The sequence below is a fragment of the Ostrinia furnacalis genome, unplaced genomic scaffold (genome assembly GCF_004193835.3).
Source record: "Ostrinia furnacalis isolate ACB-3 unplaced genomic scaffold, ASM419383v2 OfSCF3837, whole genome shotgun sequence".
In the NCBI taxonomy this organism is placed as follows: domain Eukaryota; kingdom Metazoa; phylum Arthropoda; class Insecta; order Lepidoptera; family Crambidae; genus Ostrinia; species Ostrinia furnacalis.
In genome coordinates this window covers 597,554-620,655 of record NW_021134076.1, presented here as the reverse complement: position 1 = coordinate 620,655, position 23,102 = coordinate 597,554, and the positions used below count along the sequence as shown (strand labels likewise).

General features: G+C 37.3%; 1 protein-coding gene across 1 annotated transcript; it reads left to right on the top strand.

Moving 5' to 3' along the window:
• Positions 1 to 1,447: 1,447 nt before the first annotated feature.
• Positions 1,448 to 3,034, top strand: LOC114358307 (uncharacterized). The gene has a single exon (XM_028312240.1). The coding sequence runs from the start codon at positions 1,512 to 1,514 to the stop codon at positions 2,889 to 2,891; it is 1,380 nt and encodes a 459-aa protein (XP_028168041.1). The 5' UTR covers positions 1,448 to 1,511; the 3' UTR covers positions 2,892 to 3,034.
• The last annotated feature ends 20,068 nt before the right edge of the window (positions 3,035 to 23,102 follow it).

The window sequence follows — 23,102 nt, the reverse complement described above, 5'->3', positions numbered from 1 at the left end:
ATCACTGCAACTCAATTAACCAAATCTGCCCGCTCAGATTCGCGCGATATTGTGAACAGCCTCATAAATTGACAAACTGTCCAACTACACTGAACAAGGCGGAATAAGTTTCTGCTTCCGGTCAGTGCGCTGGAAATATACGGGGGGTGATTCGTGTGTGGGCGGGAAAACGGGCGGTTTTTTGACGCTAGTATGATCCTGGTATCTCATCATCATCATCATTTCAGCCATAAAACGTCCACTGCTGAACATAGGCCTCTCCCAATGACTTCCATAATGATCTGGTATCTAGTTGGCTTGCTATTTAGCTATAACAGATAATTATAACTAATCGTGTTTATAAGCCTGGGTGTAGTATACATATTTGTTTAGTATATTAGTAGAATTTCACTGTCATTATTTGTTAGAAAGTTACGTTTTCCGTATTATGTGTCCATAACACCATCATTTTAAACAGCGTATTGCACTGCAGACACACTGGTAGAAGTAGAAGGATGCCTAATAGGTAGTGTTTTTGTTCCTAGGAACTCGATTCTCTCAAAAATATTATACCCATAACCTTACTCTCAATCTAAACTATTATAGGTAGTAAATAGTGATAGGACAAAAAATGAAGTCAATTTTCTTCAAATACTACGTAAATACCTATCTATTACTAGAGTATTTCAAGCCTCTTTCGAAAAACTTGTGTCATCAATGGTCATTGGTCATGCTCCTTAAAGTAACCAACTGTAATACAATAGATCTTTGCCAAATGTGGTTTTTCGAGCTCGCATCCGCAGCGTTACCGTCCGCAATACCCTCCCGTATGTCCACAATCAGAGGTCCAGAGGCACTGGCGGTGATTTAGCGTCTAACTTGGACTATGTCCGCGAGGTCCTACGGCACCGTTGTTTGGTAATGAACCATGAATTTCTATTTGTTGTGCAGTCCAGGTAATTAACTAATAGGTACGCTCGACGGTGCCGTAACTACGAATAAGACGGAATTTTATTATTAGAGATGCTTTAGCTTGAAATTGTGTGGTACAAAAGACAGCCAGTTCAAAACGAGTGTTATACAGTATAATATCGTAAATGTAAAAGAGAATGATTGTAAGGTACCAGAAATTATTTCTTTTGAATGATAACTCAAGAAAGTATAAACAAGTTTGTCATCTAACTCATTACAAAAAACAATAAAGTAAATACAAAATAACTCAATTAAGTAAATTCCATTTCTCTGCTAATCCCAAATTTTTATGCATTCCATTTCTCTNCCCAAATCGTTATGCAAATAATTAGGACATCATTAGCAAGTCATTACTACTAATACAAAAATATTTTTAATTACTTAATTGATTTCAATTAGTAAAGGTGACACACAGTAAAAAATAGCGATCACTTAATGACTTTATTAATGAGTGTAAACACCATAAAAAGTGCGAAAAAACCTCTTTGCAATCAGTCTCAACCAAACGACAGTGCGGTTAACAACAATTGAAATCGAAGTATTTGGAACATCGAACTACAATGAGTATCTATTATCTTGACGCCGAATCGATACTATCTTCCAACGAGCAGTGGAAGAAGCTGGAAGAGAAATGGGGGAAGCCTGTCGACCTGGACACAGACGACTCAGACCGTGAACCTTCAAAACTGAAGCCAGCGCTGAGTTCTTTGGACCTGCGACAGACGACTTTCGACTCGCCGTTCCTTTTGAAAACCGTCCGCAAGAAACTTGCAAGACGACTCTCGATCAAATCCTGTATTGCTGACTACGATGACTTCGTCAAGGAGCTACCCAACGACACCTTTGGAGAAGAACCTAAGAAGCAGTTTTACAACGTAAGCGGTCAGATGCTCTCGGCGGGATCGGTGGAGGACATCTGCAAGACGATTGACGATGTGTTCAAATCGGTGGAGGACCTTTGCTTCACGACCAGCACCAACTGTGATAAGAAGAGACCCGAGCTCGTGCCATGCAGCATGTCTTGCAGTGGACTCTCTTTTGATGACACCAGAGACACAGAGCGAGAGAAGCGCGACAGTGACGACGTGTTCAAATCGGTGGAGAATCTTCGCTTTTCGACCAGCAGCATCCGTTATAAGAAGAGGTCGTTGCCAGAAGTTGTGCATTGCAGCATGTCTTGCAGTGGACTCTCTTTTGATGACACTACAAACTCGGAGCGAGAGAAGCGCGACAGTGACGACGTGTTAAAATCGATGGAGAAGCGTTTCTCTGGGACCAGCACCATCCGTGATAAGAAAAGGCCGTTGCCAGAAGTTGTGCATTGCAACATGTCTTGCAGTGGGCTATCTTTTGATGACACTACAAACTCGGAGCGAGAGAAGCATGACAGTGACGACGTGTTCAAATCGATGGAGAGGCTTTGCTTCTCGACCAGCACCATCCGTGATAAGAAGAGGCCGTTGCCAGAAGTTGTGCCCTGCAGCATGTCTTGCAGTGGACTCTCTTTTGATGACACTACAAACTCGGAGCGAGAGAAGCGCGACAGTGACGACGTGTTCAAATCGATGGAGAAGCGTTTCTCTGGGACCAGCACCATCCGTGATAACAAAAGGCCGTTGCCAGAAGTTGTGCCCTGCAGCATGTCTTGCAGTGGACTCTCATTTGATGACACCAGAGACTCGGAGCAAGAGAAGCGCAACAGTGATGACGTGGACATCGATGAAGCCATCGAGCAACTGAATTCTACTATAGCAGGCGTGGCGAACGGTGCCGTGGAATTCGAAGAAGCTGCAGATTCAGTGACGGCGCTAGTGAAGCAGTTTACTGTGTTCTTGAATAACCCAATGAAGTGTAACCCGAGGAGGAAGCGACAGTGTGGCGAAAGGCTTAAAGATTTGGCTGACTACTGGAGAAGCCGTATGAGTCTTGTGGAGGAATAATTTTAGATTTCTCTAGGTTTTACAATTTTTATTTATATTATGTACATTTCCATTGATTTATTATGTAATAATCTAGTTAGAATACAGCAGTAACTGTACACTTTTATGACTTAAATTAAATGTCTTAAATAGATTTATTTTATTGTATTATCAACATTATGTTTTATAAATTGTTTTTATAATGTGAAAATTGTATTTAATGTAAATAGAATAACTTAAATAGAAAATAAAATTATAATAAATTTGAATAAAACTCTGTTTATTTCATCATCCTTTATTTTCTAGTCTAAAACTAATGTAAATTACTTTTTTGAAGACAATAAGCTATCTCATCTCTGCAACAATACAGACCAAATGCAAACATACTCGTACAATACATATCAAAGCATGTGTGTGTGTGTAGCATCATACACGTTGAAAATTATTGGATATTTTAGCACCTACCTACTAATTATTTAGATTTCATGACAGTATTTGTGTAGAAGTTTTACAAACTTGTATTTACTCTTACTTAATGTAAGGTAAATAAAAAATACCTAAAGCTTCACCTAAGTTTAACAGTATTAGCACAAATTTAGTTCATCTTTTGTCAGAATACGAGTACATGGGAAGGTATATTCTAGTGATACGTTATTCGCTAAATCGCGATACAAATAAATATGGCGCCTTTTGCACACAACGAGCGGCTGTTGCTTAATTATCGCTTTAAAATGAGCGTTTGCCGGATTCATGTTGGAGGTACACTCGGACTCAAAAAAACATTCACTCATCTTCTTATTGTGTGGGATGTAGCAAGTTTGGTGTCAGACTCCTGACGCTATAATTGTGTCTATGACTTAAGTCAGAACAATTTCATCAGTCGCTTGGTGCCCTTTTGTAGTAGGCATTTGTTGCAAAAGCGCCCTTATTTCAACTGAAAAAGAAGCCGTAGTGTTTAACTTGTTGTGTTTTAACCTCCTTATGCCAAAGATAGAAACGAGGTTCACCCGGAATCCTCAACCACAAAAAACCTGACTCTAACCTCCTACTGCCTAAGAACAATAGAAAAGTGGCGTCAAAGTTGAGTAGATGGTCTATCCTATTGAATTGACTTACAAAATGACAGCAATACCGGGACGAACTTAGCCTTCACTTGTTGGGATTTCATATGCGGTTAAGCATAAGGAAGGATAATGGGTATCCCATAAGGATTATGGGTACACAGCAGTTGTACAATAACGAGAAGTGGTTCTGTAATGAAGAATCAGAATTTGAGTAACTAATGCCCGTTTTCTCACCATCAATCCCTAATTTTTAATTGACCCATATGGTAACACATAACAGTAATTTTGTTTTGATAGCTGTCACTTAAAAATAGGGATTGATGGTGAAAACGGGTATAAGGCTAAGTAGCACCATCCTACTTTAACTTTGACAAACGTCAAAACTGTTAAACTCTATACAAAAAACACCGGTTATTGTAATTGTTACGGTTAAAATAAGGTGATGCAACTCAGGCTAAACATTTTTCAAAGGCTGACTGTACCAGCTGATATCACACCCTAATGAGGGCCGTGATGACCTGCGCCGACTTGTTAACAATGTTTGTGACGGAACCCGGGTGTGGGTGTTGCTTTATTTTGGACTGTTGCTGTTTATTTCAATTTCTCTGCGAACATTGGATGACATAATCGCGAAGGTTTTGGATTTTGTGACAATAAATCTAGAGCGAATGTTTTCAAAAATAAAAAATAATAGTTTCTGTCTGAAATTGTTAGAAATAATCTTTTGACTGTGTGAAAGAAACAACAATCAAATCATTTGATATTTCTTTTCTTTTGTTTTTTGACGCTTTTCACTAGTTTTCAGAGACTTATGTCTTGTAATTAAACAAGTTTTTTTAGATTTTATCATCTTTTACGTAAAGTGCTTAAATAATTCTGACTGTCAATAACGTAGGGCATCTCTAGATTTGGCATTGTTCTCCATAAATGAAATATGTGGGAAAAGAAATGAAAATATTTATTATTAGGTACTCTACATACTAATAACCACAGTCTTATTTAAAGCAGTCGCATTCCTGAAAAGGTTAGCTACAGGTTATTCCTATTAAAGTAGGCTATGGTATTACAACTTTTTAGTAAATAGATTACGAAATTTACCTCTCAATAAAATTTTGCCAAGTTTTCCCATTTCCCTACTAATGCCTTTGCTTTTACCTAATCTGCTTCAAATACCCCGACAATTAAACCTAAAGCTACCAGCAGGTCTAAATTTCTCCTTTGTTACAGTACAATATTCACTTAACCTGTCGTCCGCTAAATTACGGCTATACAGGGTGTTCGCAACTTATAGTCCATAAACATTCAAATCCACTATGCCTTAATCTTATTATTTACGGGGCGGCAATTAAGTGCATCCAGCGCCGGCGATGCATCACGCGAGTAATCCAAAGGACAGAATCATAATAACAAAAAACAATAAAAATAACGAATTACGCTGTGGACTACGAGCGCGGGGTAAGAGATGCGTGGAGTGGTATGTGATTGAGATTTTTTTTGCACGTCGCAAAACTAACATTTAATTCCTTGGTAGGTAAAATTAAATATTCATAGAAATACGTAGACAATTTGATTGGAATAATGAAGGAGTATAGAAATTGGTTAAATAGGAACCGGGACAACTTCTACGCCATTTTATGACATTGCATTTGTTAATTGTTTAAAAAAAACTGAACAGTGTTTCATTAATAATAAATAGTTGAATTCGAATTACTTATGTTTCAAAGAAACACTATTGTTTAAATTTGTAAATACTTACTTTTACACGAAAATATGCGACTTGAATTGTTTTCAAATTGACTTTGGTGTTCTTTATAGGAAAATATCTTAAAAACAGCAGATCGTTACATTATTGGAATTATTTTCAGCTGAAATTTTTAAATTGTTAAACGTCGACTCCATTCTCCCCAAGGCTCTGTCCCAAATCCACATTCTGTTCGTGCTCATTCCTAATATGGGGCAAAACTGTTGGAAGAACAACAGTTTTTGTTGTATATTTTATGTTGTGTGACGCTATAACTCAGTTGTGACGCGCCCTGAGCCGCTGAGATACACCGTCTACACTCCAGCGTTATTTATACCGTTATTTATAACGGGGCAGTTATTTTTATTTATACACTTGTTTTATTGGTTTATTGCGTTACGGACTGTTGAACGCGATTTCGGTTTTAGTTAAGTGCTCCGCGTTGTTAGTTGATCAAGTGGGTTTGTTACATAACGACCTAATTTTTATTTTCAGGGCGAAGGATTTGCCATTTTCTAATAAACTGGCTAAGTCACAGTTATTATAAATCAAACGTTATTTTATCAATTATTACCTCATAAACATATTAAAGGTACAGTTACACATGCTCATCTAACATCTATAAAAGCGAAAGGTCACTGACTCACTCACCCACTCATCACAAAATCTCAGAAACTACCAGTCGGAGTACCACTAGCTACTAGCTAGGAGTCTCAAATTTTGCATAGGGGTTTCTTTGAGAACGTAGGTATTTACTAAGACGGGATTTTGCAAAATTCAACCCCTAAGGATGTATAACGGAACGAAGTCGCGGGCGAACGCTAGTTACTAATATAAGTATGACAATTTATGACCATATTATGTAACTGAACTTTGAAGTTATATTTTGGTTAAATATTTTAAAAATCCTTAGAGGGATTGGTAGGCTTAATAACACTGTGAAGCCAAAACTGTAACAATGATTTACCGCCACTCAGTTGTATTTCATTTGACCGCCAACTTTCGGTTACACAAAAATATAACTTTCTAAATTTATTAGCTCGGAATGTTAATAGGTCATTATCGTAAATTAATTACGGGAAAATAATGCCCCCATTAAGCGTGATGTCATGGCTGTGTTCAGGGTGATATTCGGAAGTTATTAATGAGTTGACACTCAAGGGAAGGTCCAGGCTCATACATTTCGAAGCTGGAACCTCGAGTTTGACATGTATCATGATTTATTTAAATTTTAAATTTATTTTTGTGTAGGGTATATAAAGTACACGTTTATGGACTATCGTCTACAGTTAAATCTAACTTTTTAATGATTAAAATTCATAGAGATAAATATATTTTATTCACACTGATGAATCTGGTGAAGGTCGCGGGAGGCACCTGGATGCAAGCGGCACAGGACCGGTTTTTGTGGAAATCCTTGGGGGAGGCCTTTGTCCAGCAGTGGACGTCTTTCGGCTAAAACTGATGAATCAAGTAGTTTTTCGAACTTTCGAGCGGGCTAACTTGAACGAGCTGTCAAAATGGGATTCCCTAAAGTATGGAATCAAGCATCATCTACATCAGCAGCTTATTAATTTGGTCTACACTATAGGAGCACGATACAACTCTCTCTAATTTACCAGAGGCAAAAGAGATTTGGCCTGCGGTCTTGTTGATCATCATCATCATCATTTCAGCTACAAGACGTTTACTAGCCTCCCCAATGTATTCCAGATTAACCAGATTGTAGATGTATTTATTAAACAATTACAGATTCCATATAAAAATGCAAATGTAACAATCAAAATATAAATATTTTCGCACGCCCTTACGTTGCTATGGACAGCAATAGCATTGATTGCTATTATTTCAAGTCATTAAATCAAAACAAGGACAATTCCACCCTCATTACGGCATCGAACCCATTACTGGGCGGCTATGAATTTAATCAGCCACCCCATAGACTAATTACTCATTAGACACCTCACCTAATGAGCGTTAAAGGGTTAATAAAACTCCGTAATTTCAAAAGATTCCGAAAAAAAAAATTTCACCTATTATAATCTGTGGTTAGAAAACGCAGCGTGGGGCGTCCACCCACAAGGTGGACCGACGACCTGATAGCAGGAAGGTAGCAGGAAGGCGATGGATGCAGGCCGCTACCAACCGTGCGATGTGGAAGTCATTGGGGTAGGCCTATGTTCAGCAGTGGACGTCCTGTGGCTGAAATGATGATGATGATGAATCTGTGGTTGGTGATCACTGACATTCAGAATCTACTACGAACAAATGTATATGTGGACTAGTTACACAAGGATAAAGAAGATGTATACTATCTCAATATCTTTATCCCCTCTAACTCACTGATTGAACACTTTTACAAACAATACCGAAATGATTTACGTATGTAATAAAGTTATCGTAAGAACGAGTTAAATGCAAACTAAGCGTTATTTTGTGAACATTATGTTTTTTTAATCAAACTTAAGTGTAGGCAGAGGGTTAGGTGTGCTCTGAAAGGGATTTACATGCTTATTACAATTTAAATTGGAACTTCACTGTTTTTTCAGGATATAGCCATAAACGTGACAGTTCATTTCAGGCTAAAATGAAATGCTGAAATTTTCAGCCCAATGTATGCGTCTATTCACTATATTTGCCTTTACTCGCCCCATAGGGCCGTCGTTAAAATTTGATTTATACGGTTATGTTGGTAGTTTTTGAACTGATTGCGTTTAGTTTTATGGGTTAGCGTGATAATTAAACCGATAACTTGGCTTTTGGGCTGGTGAGGTCTTTATTTGAGGGATTGCATCTGTTTGACACGTTTACTGACTATTTCTGTCAGTTTGCTATATTTTATGTATTTTGTACTACAATCTATGTAGAGCTAAGTGAGAGGCCTAAGATTTATATCAATGTCAAATTCAACAAAGTTATCAAAGTTTTTGGGTTGTCCCTGCCCTGGTATCGGACTTTAAGGCTGAGTTGCACCACATAACTTTGACCGTGACTATAACGATAACCGGTGCTTTTTGTATGGAGTTTGACAGATTTTTGACGTTTGTCAAAGTAAAAGTAAGATGGTGCAACCCACCCAGTAAAACCTGCAATGCCCTTTGAAGCACATATAAGTTATACTGGGAATCGAACCCAAGACATTCAGAGCCTTGGTGTATTTAATAATGTAAGTTAATTATAGACTAACACTCAATCTTTATAAAAAACTTTTGTAAGTTTTTATATCCAAAGATATAGGTTGTTTTTTCAGGCTATGAAGAGCCTCGTATGTGAGTATTTCTCANTAGGGTTTCTGATTTCTCGACTTATTTTTTTTCTCGAGTTTCGAGAATTCTCGAGGCCAAAGTCTCGAGTTTTCTCGGGTCTCGAGTCTTTTAATTAAAACTGTTGAAATCGGTTGAAATTTAATAAAAACACGGGTTTTTATTAATGTTATAATGTGTCTGGGTTATAATCAATAATACTGTAAAGTTTCAACAAAATCCGTTCAGCAGTTTTTGCGTGAAAGAGTAACATCCAGACATCCAGACATCCACACAAACTTTCGCATTTATAATATTAGTAGGATAATTATAACTTAGTAATTAACTAAAGGAACAAAAGTCATAAAGTCGCGTGTACTTTAAGGATTAATAACCATAAATATCTGGAGCTCCAATTGAATCACTTGTTTTCCAAAGAACACAAGTCCAAATTAATTGAAAAATTACGATAATAAACCTACATTTACAAACAAAAATAATTCAAATAAATTTTTAAACTTAAAGATAACGACTTGAATAAACGTATTTACGAGTACCTAAACTAACAGTTAACAAAAAAATTTCAGTCTTTAAATCAGTCAGTTATACAAACATAATAAAATATAGCATACTCGTAGGTGAACATTATTAGTATCGGTTAAGATCATTACTTGCAAATCAAATTAGTTAAAAAAAGGAAAGACTAGGCCAGTCTAAACGCAACGTTAACCTATTAAATAATTAAAAACTTACTTTTGTCTAAGAAAATAGGCTTTCAAAAATATTAAAGCTTCAAAATCGAAACTCGAGAATTCTCGAGCTCCGGTATTTTTTTTCTCGTCTCGAATGAAGCCAAATTTCTCGAGTTGTCTCGAGTTCGAGAAAGCTCGAGCAGAAACCCTAGTACAGTTACACATGCTCATCTAACATCTATAAAAGCGAAAGGTCACTGACTCACTCACCCACTCATCACAAAATCTCAGAAACTACCAGTGCTAGGAGTCTCAAATTTTGCATGGGGGTTTCTTTGAGAACGTAGGTATTTACTAAGACGGGATTTTGCAAAATTCAACCCCTAAGGATGTATAACGGAACGAAGTCGCGGGCGGACGCTAGTTATAATAAGCATGACAATTTAAGACCATATTATGTAACTGAACTTTGAAGTTATATTTTGGTTAAATATTTTAAAAATCCTTAGGGATTGGTAGCCTTAATAACACTGTGAAGCCAAAACTGTATAACAATGATTTACCGCCACTCAGTTGTATTTCATTTGACCGCCAACTTTTGGCTACACAAAAATATAACTTTCTAAATTTATTAGCTCGGAATGTTAATAGGTCATTATCGTAAATTAATTACGGGAAAATAATGCCCCCATTAAGCGTGATGTCATGGCTGTGTACAGGGTGATATTCGGAAGTTATTAATGAGTTGACACTCAAGGGAAGGTCCAGGCTCATACATTTCGAAGCTGAAACCTCGAGTTTGACATGTATCATGATTTATTTAAATTTCAACTTTATTTTTGTGTAGGGTATTAAAGTACACGTTTATGGACTATCGTCTACAGTAAAATCTGACTTTTTAATGATTAAAATTCATAGAGATAAATATATTTCACTCACACTGATTAATCTGGTGAAGGTCGCGGGAGGCGCCTAGATGCGAGCGGCACAGGACTGGTTTTTGTGGAAATCCTTGGGGGAGGCCTTTGTCCAGCAGTGGACGTCTTTCGGCTGAAACGATCGAACGAACTGATGAATTAAGTAGTTTTTCGAACTTTCGAGCGCGCTAGCTTGAACGAGCTGTCAAAATGGGATTCCCTAAAGTATGGAATCAAGCATCATCTATATCAGCAGCTTATTAATTTGGTCTACACTGTAGGAGCACGACACGACTCTCTCTAATTTACCAAAGGCAAAAGTCTTGTTGATCATCATCATCATCATTTCAGCTACAAGACGTTTACTAGCCTCCCCAAAGAAATCTAGATTAACCAGATTGCAGATTTAATTATTAAACAATTACAGATTCCATGTAAAAATGGAAATGTAACAAACAAATTATAAATATTTTCGCACGCCCTTTACGTTGCTATGGACAGCAATAGCATTGATTGTTATTATTTCAAGTCATTAAATCAAAACAAGGACAATTCCACCCTCATTACGGCATCGAACCCATTACTGGGCGGCTATGAATTTAATCAGGCACCCCATAGACTAAATACTCATTAGACACCTCACCTAATGAGCGTTAAAGGGTTAATAAAACAACGCAACTTCAACCAATTCCGAAAAAAAAAATTAATTTATTTTTCTGTGGTTGGTGATCACTGACATTCAGAATCTACTACGAACAAATATTATCTTATATGTGGACTAGTAACACAAGGATAAATAAGACGTACTTGTACCATCTCAATAATATCCTTGTGTCTCTAACTCACATATATTGAACACTTTAACAAACATTAACGTATTAATAAAATTATAGTAAGAACGAGTTAAATTCAAACTAAGGGTTATTTTGAGAACACTTTTTTTTATTAATCTTTAGTGTAGAGGGTTAGGTATTGTGCTCCGAAAGGGATCTACATGCTTATAACAATTTAAATTGGAACTTCACTGTTTTATCATCATATAGACATAAAGGTGACAGTACATTTCAGGCTGAAATGAAATGCTGAAATTTTCAGCCCAATGTATCCGTCTATGTACTATATTTGCCTTTACTCGCCTCATAGGGCCGTCGTTAAAATTTGATTTATACGGTTGTGTTGGTAGTTTTTGAACTGATTGCGTTTAGTTTTATGGGTTAGCGTGATAATTAAGCCGATAACTTGGCTTTTGGGCTGGTGAGGTCTTTATTTGAGGGATTGAGGTGTCTATGCTGTGTTTGACATGCTTACTGACAACTTCTGAGAGTTTTCTATGATATCCCAATCCCAACTATAATATATAATATATATAATATAATATTATAATATAATAATATAATATAATATTATAAATGCGAAAGTAACTCTGTCTGTCTGTCTGTCTGTCTGTCTGTCTGTCTGTTACGCTTTCCCGCTTAAACCTCGCAACCGATTTTGATGAAATTTGGCATAGAGATAGTTTGAGTCCCGGGAAAGAACATAGGATAGTTTTTATCCCGGTTTTTGAAACAGGGACGCGCGCGATAAAGTTTTTCTGTGACAGACAAAATTCCACGCGGGCGAAGCCGCGGGCGGAAAGCTAGTGTTTTATGTATTTTTCATTTCAATCTATGAAGAGATAAGTCACAGGCCTAAGATTTATATCAATGTCAAATTCAACAAAGTTATCAAAGTTTTTGGGATGTCCCTGGTATCGGGCTTTAAGGCTGAGTTGCACCACCTAACTTTGACCGTGACTATAACGATAACCGGTGCTTTTTGTATGGAGTTTGACAGATTTTTGACGTTTGTCAAAGTAAAAGTAAGATGGTGCAACCCACCCAGTAAAACCTGCAATGCCCTTTGAAGCACATATAAGTTATACTGGGAATCGAACCCAAGACATTCAGAGACTTGGTGTATTTAATAATGTAAGCTAAGTATAGACTAACACTCAATATTTATAAAAAAAGCTTTTGTAAGTTTTTGGTTGTTTTTTCAGGCTATAAAGAGCCTCGTATGTAACTGAAAAGGAAAAACTATTTTATTTTTAAACATAATTCCAAATGTTTTACGTCCAATATCGCTCGCACGCCGTTTAGATAATGATCGAAGTATGAATCACCGCATAATTCCGGGTGCATCCTTTAGGTGATTATCCCTAAATCATATTTAGTACGGTCATTATCGCTGCGCGCGCTATATTGAGTGCGATGATAATAAATAATGGTCATTCGGCGCACTCTAATTTTACGAGCGTATTTTACCGTTTGCGAAGCATCTGTCCTAGTTGTGCCTCGTGAGGCCTGTGTGGCCAGATGATATGGTTAATCGGATTTAATGTATGAGATCATTTTAGCTCAGTTCCAACACTTTTATTTGACAGTTGCTGCATCTTCTTTAGGTAGGTAGCGTCAGCACTTAGGTACGTTACAAGTGTCTATTATCTAAACTTGCAATCGATATCATAGGTAGGTATGTATCGTTGACGACAGCTTTTAAGAATGGATGGTTAAAGATCCATTCTTAAAACCTTAAGAAACTGCATAATAGTATTATTAATAGTTATTTGCGCCTGTAAGTAATTAATTTTCAAAGAAGGTTGCACTGTGAATAATCTGTAGATAATAAAATGGCCAACACATCATTCTCGTCACAATTTTAGCACTTTATCAAAAACTTAACATAAAAGCATGACTCAAAGACACACCAAAGGATTAAATGATTTGAGTGCTAGATAGCTTACAAGAAAGAATACTTACGATATAAATGAGCATCTTTCATACATTTTAATTTAAGCAACCAAGTTTGTACTGCCCTCACTGCCTAATAATGCCCATACACAGGCACTATATTGCCACAATCATCAGCCCCTCATCTGGCGAGCCCATAAAACTCCAGGACCATATCGTAACTAGCGCCGCGTAAATCCTAAGCGCGATCGCTGGATATCGCATCGCTGACGGGTTTATCGTCGCATTAATGCTAATTTCCGCCGCGCGATGGCGTTGATGATGTTTTGTCATTTCGGACGCACGCTGTTTTAGCGAATGAGTTGCACTGAGTGATGGGGATTAGGGACAAAAGTTTAAATTCCTCGGATTCTTCAAAGACCTGGATCCAGATAGGTTCATTTTATATGTATAGATTGTCTAGCTTACTTAATATTTCTAAGATGATCAAATCAATAATCAAAATATTATAAAATGTCGATACAAAAGGAGTTAGCTAGAAAATAACTAGGACCATGCCTTTTCTTAGAGCGCCATGCTCTTTCTAATTAAACTCATCCAATTTATTATCTTGCAAATAAGTATTCTAGGCTTTATCAGGATCCATTCGAGAAGGTTATCTCTTTACCTTTCATGTCAAACACTGTCAACTAATATTTTCTAAATTGACTGAATTTCTTGCGCTGCTTCTTCACAGCACTGGATTTATTGTCCCGAAGCAGTGGGAGGATTAATACTGGGACGTGTAAAAGTGCTTTTCAAAAGCCTAGTTGCAAAAAGTTTTATTAGTTTTTATTCTATTGATAGCACTGCCTGATTACGGCTTTATTTTCTTTGTTATTTAGGCCTTATTTAATGGATTAGAGAAGGAACTGTCATGTCATGAACATGTCGGCCGTTTGGTGTAGTGGTTCGGAACGGAGTACCTACTATGCCGATAGGTCCCAGGTTCGATTCCCGGCCGAGCAGAAATTGAAATGATAGTAATTTTAATTTGACGGGTCTGGGTGTTACGAGTACTATGTATATTATGGTATTTACAAAAAAAAGTTTTTAAGTATGTTTATATCCGTTGTCTAGTACCTACCCATGTAGGTACAAGCTTTGTTTAGTTTGGGACTAGAAGCGTAGTGTAAAAAAAATGACCAAGGAACTTCTTTTTCTGTTTTACCCACATAGAAGCTCTAGGCCTAAAAAAAAAATACAAAAAAAAATATTATCTTACTTATTTTGTAAATTTTAAACCTTGTACATAAATATGTGTAAAGTATAGAGCCTACAAGTTTGCTCGTATACATTGGCGAGAAGCTACCAGCACTCTCTAAAATATACATTAATTTGTCTGCATATTTAAATTGTATTAGGTACCTTATAAAAACCAAACTCCGGTAATTACGGCTGGAGATTAAAAAAAAACTCCTCCAAGATCTCTGATGTAATCCTATTCCTACATCCACATTCACCTGTCAGGTTGAGTTTATCAAACCTAATGCATAGTACACATAGACCCACTCAAGTGGTGTCACACCCATTACGGCGCACCTCAAGTGCAGGAGACTTGGTACATCTGCTCCAGGATTTATGCACTATCTATCGGATGCCGCCATATTGATTGGCCGTGTTTGCCTGAAATATGGCTGGGAAAGTATTTATGGGATTACCCACTTCATGTCTATTACCTTAGATCATGGTATTCAATGAACAATAAACGCAAGAAGTGTGATTTAGATTTAAAGTAGGAAATTAATAAAAATAATTGTTAAGGAAAAGTTGTCTGAAAAGCATTCACCTATTTATAGTTGTCATTACAAATCAATGATTTTATTTTGCTTAGTTTTCCATGGAATAATAAATAAGACCCCAACATCATTGGTAAAAATTGTTAGCAAAGCAATGAATTTATTTATTGTTATTTTATTATCATCCCATGATTATTAATCATTTTACGCAATTGAACACCGAAGACTTTTGATTTCCATTACACTACTTTGATACCATAGGTACAGCTTTTGTCGAATGAGCTTAAAGATTTGTATCGCAATCTGCAAAACAACGTAAGCAGCTTCGCTCTTAAGCAATCGTTTGAACATTGAATAGAGCAAACAGCAGACCTAAACCAGCGATTAGGCACTAATGCACAAATACCAAACTCGGCAATTGAGCTGCATTAACCTGGAGCCTAACTGCTAACGCCAAGCGGGGCAAGTGACAAAACAAAGTTCCACGCCGGCGTGCGCCGGATGAAACCACCTTAAACCAGTTTGCGCTGGTATAAACTGGTTTAGCCAAGAACCAGATCGGGGGATTTATTGCAGGTGATATTCTGATCTGGTTTGAGTGTGTAATACCGTGGTAATACCTATACGCCCGTATTCACAAACATTACTATGAGGTCTCATAGTGCGCGTGGACGCACAGGGTGACATACGAACCAATCACAGAACTCTATTCGATTTGCTGCTTCACTTAAGCAAGCATCGTTTGTGAATACGGGTGATAGAGACGAAAAACAATCCCACGCATTTTAGGGTAATAAATACCTAGATAGACAGCAGTTAGAAATATATTATAGAATACTATAAAAAATGTACGTGTGGAATAGCAATAAGAAATTTGAATTTGAATCTGTCAATAAAAAAAGAATTAACGCTAAAAGTGATATGAGATTTTCAGGAAAAAATATGAAATATGACATTAGTAACGTATTATCAAAGCCTTTTGGAGATCCAAAAATTGCAGTAGCTTTTCCGCTCGCAATTCGAGCCCACATTTAAAATAGGCGGAATAATACCGTAAGCTTGTACAGAAAAAGTCTCAGCCATTCAGACAATAACATAATTAACATTTACGCCTCACAACTCAGCGGAACGACTGCCACAAAGATTGCAGGAGCAGTGGACCGGGCTCGCACGCGGCGTTAAGTCCGCCTAGGGCGGTTACTATCGATAGCATTGCAGTATCGATGTGATCCCAAATTTGTGATTAATTAATCGCTATGATACATATTTACGTCTAACAACTCAGCGCAACGACTGCCACAAAGATTGCAGGAGCAGTGGACCGTACTCGCACACGGCGTTAAGTCCTCCTAGGGCGGTCAATGCCGATGATATTGCGGTATCGATAGGATCCCAAATAATTACATTGAAATCTGCCAAGCCTTAAATTTATTGGACAAGGATTGATAGAAAAAAAGTGGACTATCTGTGAAAGATTGAAATCTACGTGCACAGTTGCTAATAATGCATTGTGTTTTTGCATTGCCTGCCATTTCTATAACCAACGCCAGTAAAACTGCTTCAGTAGTTTGCAGACGTGATGGATAAAAGTACACTGGGTAGGTACAGGAACGTGAGAATCGGTGGCCTTATAGTGGCCAATAATACTAAATTAGACGTTAATTTTAACAACAGTTTGTTTTCCTTTAATTCACGTTCTTTTAAAGAAATAAAGTCGGATTTTTAAACTGGATATATAGTCTCACGTCTACATCTAGTTACATATTAATCGGTATCAAAAGTTTTATCGATGTCGATGCTTCAGAATTTTGGTATCGAGTGATCATGTCGATACTTTGGGAGCTCTGCGGCACGTAAGTCCACCGCCATCTTTATGGGACCAGGAGACATTTGCGTTTCTGTACTGTATCGTTTCTACACTCAGCTGACATTTAGCTAAAAGGGTGCGCTTAATTGCGACTCTTTTTCCATGATTATTCGATAGGAGCCTTTGTTTGGACTACCAAATCCAGGATTTGGGAGTACAATCTGGGTACAGATGTGCAGCCTTTGTAAATAATCACTGTGATCAACCACTCGAAATAAGTGGAGATTAACAAGGATAATGATCAACTTTTATGGTATTAAATACTTCAGTTTTAGTTTAGTTTGATCTGATCGATGGTAAAGTCGTTTAAAATCTTTTACAGAGCAATACATAATATGAACCTTTATGATACGACATTCATTAAACGAAGAGGGAATGAATTGGCCAATATGGAATCACACGCTGACTGTAGAACTTTTTAGCCGTTTCAACGACTCTAATTGAGTTCCCTACAATCCCTACATTCCCNTGTCTTCTGTTATATTTTGTGACAAAGTTCCACGCCGGCGTGCGCCGGATGAAACCACCTTAAACCAGTTTGCGCTGGTATAAACTGGTTTAGCCAAGAACCAGATCGGGGGATTTATTGCAGGTGATATTCTGATCTGGTTTGAGTGTGTAATACCGCGGTAATACCTATACGCCCTTATTCACAAACATTACTATGAGGTCTCATAGTGCGCGTGGACGCACAGGGTGACATACGAACCAATCACAGAGCTCTATTCAATTCTGTGTGTTTGATTTGCTGCTTCACTTTTAAGCAAGCATCATTTGTGAATACGGGCGACAGTGACGCAAAACAATCTTACGCATTTTAGGGCAATAAATACCTAGATAAACAGCTACTTTTTATTGAATAATAATACATAAATTTATTCGTGTGTAGTAGAAATAAAGTAATTTGAATTTGAAAAACTGTCAATAAAAAAACTCAAAGAAATATTATGAAATATGACATGAGTAACGTGATCAAGCATTTTAGAGATCCAAAAATTGCAGTAGCTTTTCCGCTCGCAATTCGAGCCCACATTTAAAATAGGCGGAATAATACCGTAAGCTTGTACAGAAAAAGTCTCAGCCATTCAGACAATAACATAATTAACATTTACGCCTCACAACTCAGCGGAACGACTGCCACAAAGATTGCAGGAGCAGTGGACCGGGCTCGCACGCGGCGTTAAGTCCGCCTAGGGCGGTTACTATCGATAGCATTGCAGTATCGATGTGATCCCAAATATGTGACTAATTAATCGCTATGATACATATTTACGCCTCACAACTCAGCGGAACGCCTGCCACAAAGATTGCAGGAGCAGTGGACCGGGCTCGCACGCGGCGTTAAGTCCGCCTAGGGCGGTTACTATCGATGATATTGTGGTATCGATGGACCCCAAATAATCATTATGTTCTGCGATTTAAAAATGACTTAGCAGGCTATTTTTTGTGTTTGTTATTCGTCTGGACGGACATGGCTTGTATTATAGAAAAAAGTGGAGTATCTGTAAAAGACTAAAATCTACGCGGACAGTTGCTAATAATAATTCATTGTGTTTTGCATTTCCTTCCCTGGCCCATAAGATAACGCTTCTATATCCAACACCACTAAAACTGCTTCAGTAGTTTGCAGACTAGATGGAAAAAAGTACTCTGGGCAGGTACAGGAACGTGAGAATCGGTAGCCTTATAGTGGCCAATAATACTCAATTAGAATTTAATTTTAACAACAGTTTTTTCTTTAATTCACGTTACTTTAAAGAAATAAAGTCTCCGATTTTTAAACTGGATATAAATAGTCTCACGTCTACATCTTGTTCTAGTTACATATTAATCGGTATCAAAAGTTTTATCGATGTCGATGCTACAGACAAAAATTTGGTATCGAGTGATCATGTCGATACTTTGGGAACTCTGCGGCCCGTAAGTCCACCGCCATCTTTATGGGACCAGGAGACATTTGCGTTTCTGTACTGTATCGTTTCTACACTCAGCTGACATTTAGCTAAAAGGGTGCGCTTAATTGCGACTCTTTTTCCATGATTATTCGATAGGAGCCTTTGTTTGGACTACCAAATCCAGGATTTGGGAGTACAATCTGGGTACAGATGTGCAGCCTTTGTAAATAATTACTGTGATCAACCACTCGAAATAAGTGGAGATTAACAATGATAATGATCAACTTTTATGGTATTAAATACTTCAGTTTTAGTTTGATCTGATCGATGGTAAAGTCGTTTAAAATCTTTTACAGTGCAATACCTATGAATCGCTGTGATACGACATTCATTAAACAAAGAGGGAATGAATTGGCCAATATGGAATCACACGTTGACTGTAGCACTTTTTAGCCTTTTCATTACACTATAGAAAAACGAAGCTTAAGTAATTCTTATCCCGCCATGACGAACATAATACAACAATCAAATTAATAGCACAGATAATCGTGGCAAGTGGCAAAGCCACAGCAAACGCGACAGAACAAACTTTGCGAACCGGATTGCACCGGTTCCGGGCGGGTTGAGCCGGCGTGAACCGGCTGGATCCAGTTACTCAGGTGAGAGCGCGGCTCACTATTGGCACAGTGCAAGCGAGATTCAGTAAGATTACAATCATAAGAAAATTCCTCACTAATGAGGAAGGAATGATGCCCATTGAAATGAAATGCTAGCGACGAGTAGGTGAAGAGTTGCGAAAGGTGGCTAATGTGACAAGACGAAAACGGGTTGAAATGATACATTTTGGAAGAGCTAGGATTATGTCTAACTGAAGTGCTTTAAGCTGATGATGATGATGCCCATTTGCCTTCCTTATGCCCGTTTTGCCATGTTTAAAATCTAACCAGCTATGTAGTAACAATTAAAGAAGTTTCCAGCAAATTACCTTCCAAGATTATTAAGTAAAAATTTTGTTCATTGATTGAAGTGTTTAAGTAAGGAAATACTTAATTAATATCGATTTTAATTAAACACTGAATTACTGAGTAAAAGTTTATTATGTCGCGGCTTATTGGCATTATCTGCATGCTTATTAAGTTAATGAGATTGAAAATACTGTTAGGAAGGCATTAAAAGGATCAATATTTTTAATTTGGTCGAGAGATCCATGTCTGTCAGGTCTGTTAATTCCACAACTTTTTTATAAATAATTCCTAACTAACTTTTATTTATTTATTTTATTAGGCTATCAACATAAGATACACGTATTAAACACAATAAAAAAACTAAGCCAAGGGTCTCTAGCTAACTGCTCCCACACTAACGACGACGACGAAAATGATTTTATGACTAAAGTTTTAAAATGATGTATCAAAAGCATTACCTAATTTGTTATATCTATTTGATTTAAAATCAATATCAATCAGTTGATTTGATATTGAAAAATGTAATCTACAAGAGACGTCAAACGAGGGTAATTTCATAATAACTATACATGCAAACTGCGTTTTGACAGCATATAAAAAGTTTTTTTTTTGCTATCTAGTCCCTTAAAGCTATCATGACGATCTCGACTAGGACTATTATAAAGACATTTATTTTTCTTTCAAAATAAAAGACTACCCACCCTGTAAGGACTATCTTATCATTATTTTAATCAAGCAACTTTCGCTGACGCGCCCGAACGGCAAACAAATCGTCAATCCACGTAAGACACCGCACTAATCTAGGGCCGCCCTCCATCCATGTAAACAGGGACCAATCCATGGCTACACCCTAAATCACGGGGTCTTTGTCCAGGTATAGAGCCTGCCATCTAGGCTTGATTTAATATAATGGCTATGCGCACATTAGACGATCAATTGCCCATCAATTGTTTGGTTAATTTGCAGTAAATACATGGTAATCCTCGCCGGGTCGATTTGACGCACGTGGGCTGGTGAGTGTGGTGAATTAATGGCGTTAGACTGTAATAAACATAATTGGGATTGATGGATTTATTTATTCTTTATAAATATGTAGAGGTTTCAATGTACAAGGTCAAGTGTGAGGTCAATGAGGTCAACTGATTCATTATTTTCCCCCACTCTGTCCAAATCGTTATCTAAAAACAAATAACATCTCTTTGAACTTGAAAATATTTCTCGCATAATCTGACTGCAAACCTAAAGATTTTAATGATAAAAAGTGTGATATTTATTAATCACGATTTCGATTCGGTCTTATATTAAGTTTAAGCATAATATAAACTTAATTGTAAGACCAAATTATGTTATCATAATAGTCCAATTTCTCGTCAAAGACACCTAATTTAAAATGCCTTAGTTCAGACTGTGTTTTAGCCGAGTTTAACCTTTTTATTGACAAAGTAATAATCCTAAGCTTCTATGATACTTAAAAACCTGTTTCCAAATTACCGCATCCCCTAAATATTCGCAAGTCACCCATAGACAACAATAAATGACTAACCGCCGAGATAACAAAAACGTCACTTAACCCGTCAGCAGCTCAGGTTTCGTGACGTCACAGACCGCGGGAGATAAACTTAACCCCCCGCTTGACGGATTCGGGGTGACAGGTGCGCTAAGCGCTCATAATTTGTAACATTTAAAACAGTGTTCAACGGTGTTAAAGGGGTTATTTAGTTACTTTTTAGCAGGCAGAAGGGTTGTTCCATAAATGTTTGATTTAGCTATTGTAATAAAGTTTATATTTTGGAGTTTTATGTAGGTCTCTACCTAATACGAATAGGTATATTTATGGTTCAAGATAAAAAGTAACTTAACTAATCATGCCTTAAGCATTACGCCATTTTTTAGGAATTGGAAACTGAAAAATTTACGCATTGAAATACTTTTTGTGAGCTTTTTATGACGTATTTCTTATTCTCCTTCTTATCAAAGATTTTGTATAGGATTTGACGAAGTTTTTTTGCTAACTTTTAGTAACTTTCGATTTCAGAGTAACTGAAAATGGAATTTAGCTCTGAAATGATGTATTTTAGAGACATTGTGTCTTAAAAATGGTTAAAACTTAAATGTTTGTGTTATTAAGTTTTGGTACCGATAAGTATTTTAACCTAGTTTCAGGTGAATCTCAACTCCCCTAAAAACTACAACTGACCATAAATCACTCCAGATCCCACTGATTTATCAACTCGGCGACACCGATCCTAACCTCAAATTAATCTAATGCCTAACACACTAACAACAACCACGGTGACCATTCTTCATTAACACAAAGGAGCCCGCCTTTTGTCTAGCGTCCATTTATTCACGATTGTTCTATGCCCAAGAGCGAGACCTATCCTAAACTAATTTCGACACAAACCTAATCTTCCGTCTCACTTTTTCACTAACTAAAGAAAGGGACGGACTACAAGTTACGTTGACAAGTTGGAGAATAACCCCGGCCGGGGTTGATCCCTGTCAACGAATCTACAATACAGGGTGACTTGTTGTCAGCAGTCTCAACAATAAAATGATTAATGGACACCTTTCTTGTACTCAGTATTGGGCTATCGGATAATAGCAGGGTGTAATACCTTCGTGACATGTGTGGAGTGTTGGATCTAGTAAGAAAGATGAGGAAAACAAAATGACTGTGGATTTTACTGGCATGAATGAAACTTTGGAGCCTGTTAAAAAAAATGTTTTTTGTTCAAAATATAATAAAGTTAGAATACCTACTGGGTAGGTAATGAAGAATATATTATTATTATTTAAGTAATAAATTAACAAGATTGATTGATTGGTCTCTAAATATTCAAGTTTTGTGTACATATCAAACTGTGTACGTTACCACTAGAAAATGTACAAGTTTAAATCTATTTTCAAACGTGTTTTAAAATTATGGTTTCATTCCGAAAGGGTAGACAGTTCTAATTTTTTCACGCCTTTGAATGGGCAAAATTCTTAACCTGTTAAATTCTTAATCACGTCTCGGCCAAAGCTTGAAATACGGCGCAAAATTCAGGGGTCATTCAAAAAAGTATTTTCATCAAGGAGTCGGAAGCCGGTGACTTATCCTGTCACCCCGTGACGTGTTAAAACGTCGACGTCAACTGTCACTAGGGATGTCCCGCGGTGACTCCAGGTGAGAATCATACTTGCTAGTACGAGTACATTCGATAGTAGGTACATTAGACTATTTATTTTAATATCGCACTAAGCCATAAAGTTCGTTCGTTCGTTCGTTTCAGCCAAATGACGTCCACAGCTGGACAAAGGCCTCCCCCAAGGTTTTCCACAATGAACGGTCCTGCGCTG

Coding starts and splice junctions, on each gene's coding strand:
- LOC114358307 (XM_028312240.1), top strand. CDS start 1,512: ATGAGTATCTATTATCTTGACGCCGAATCGATACTATCTTCCAACGAG.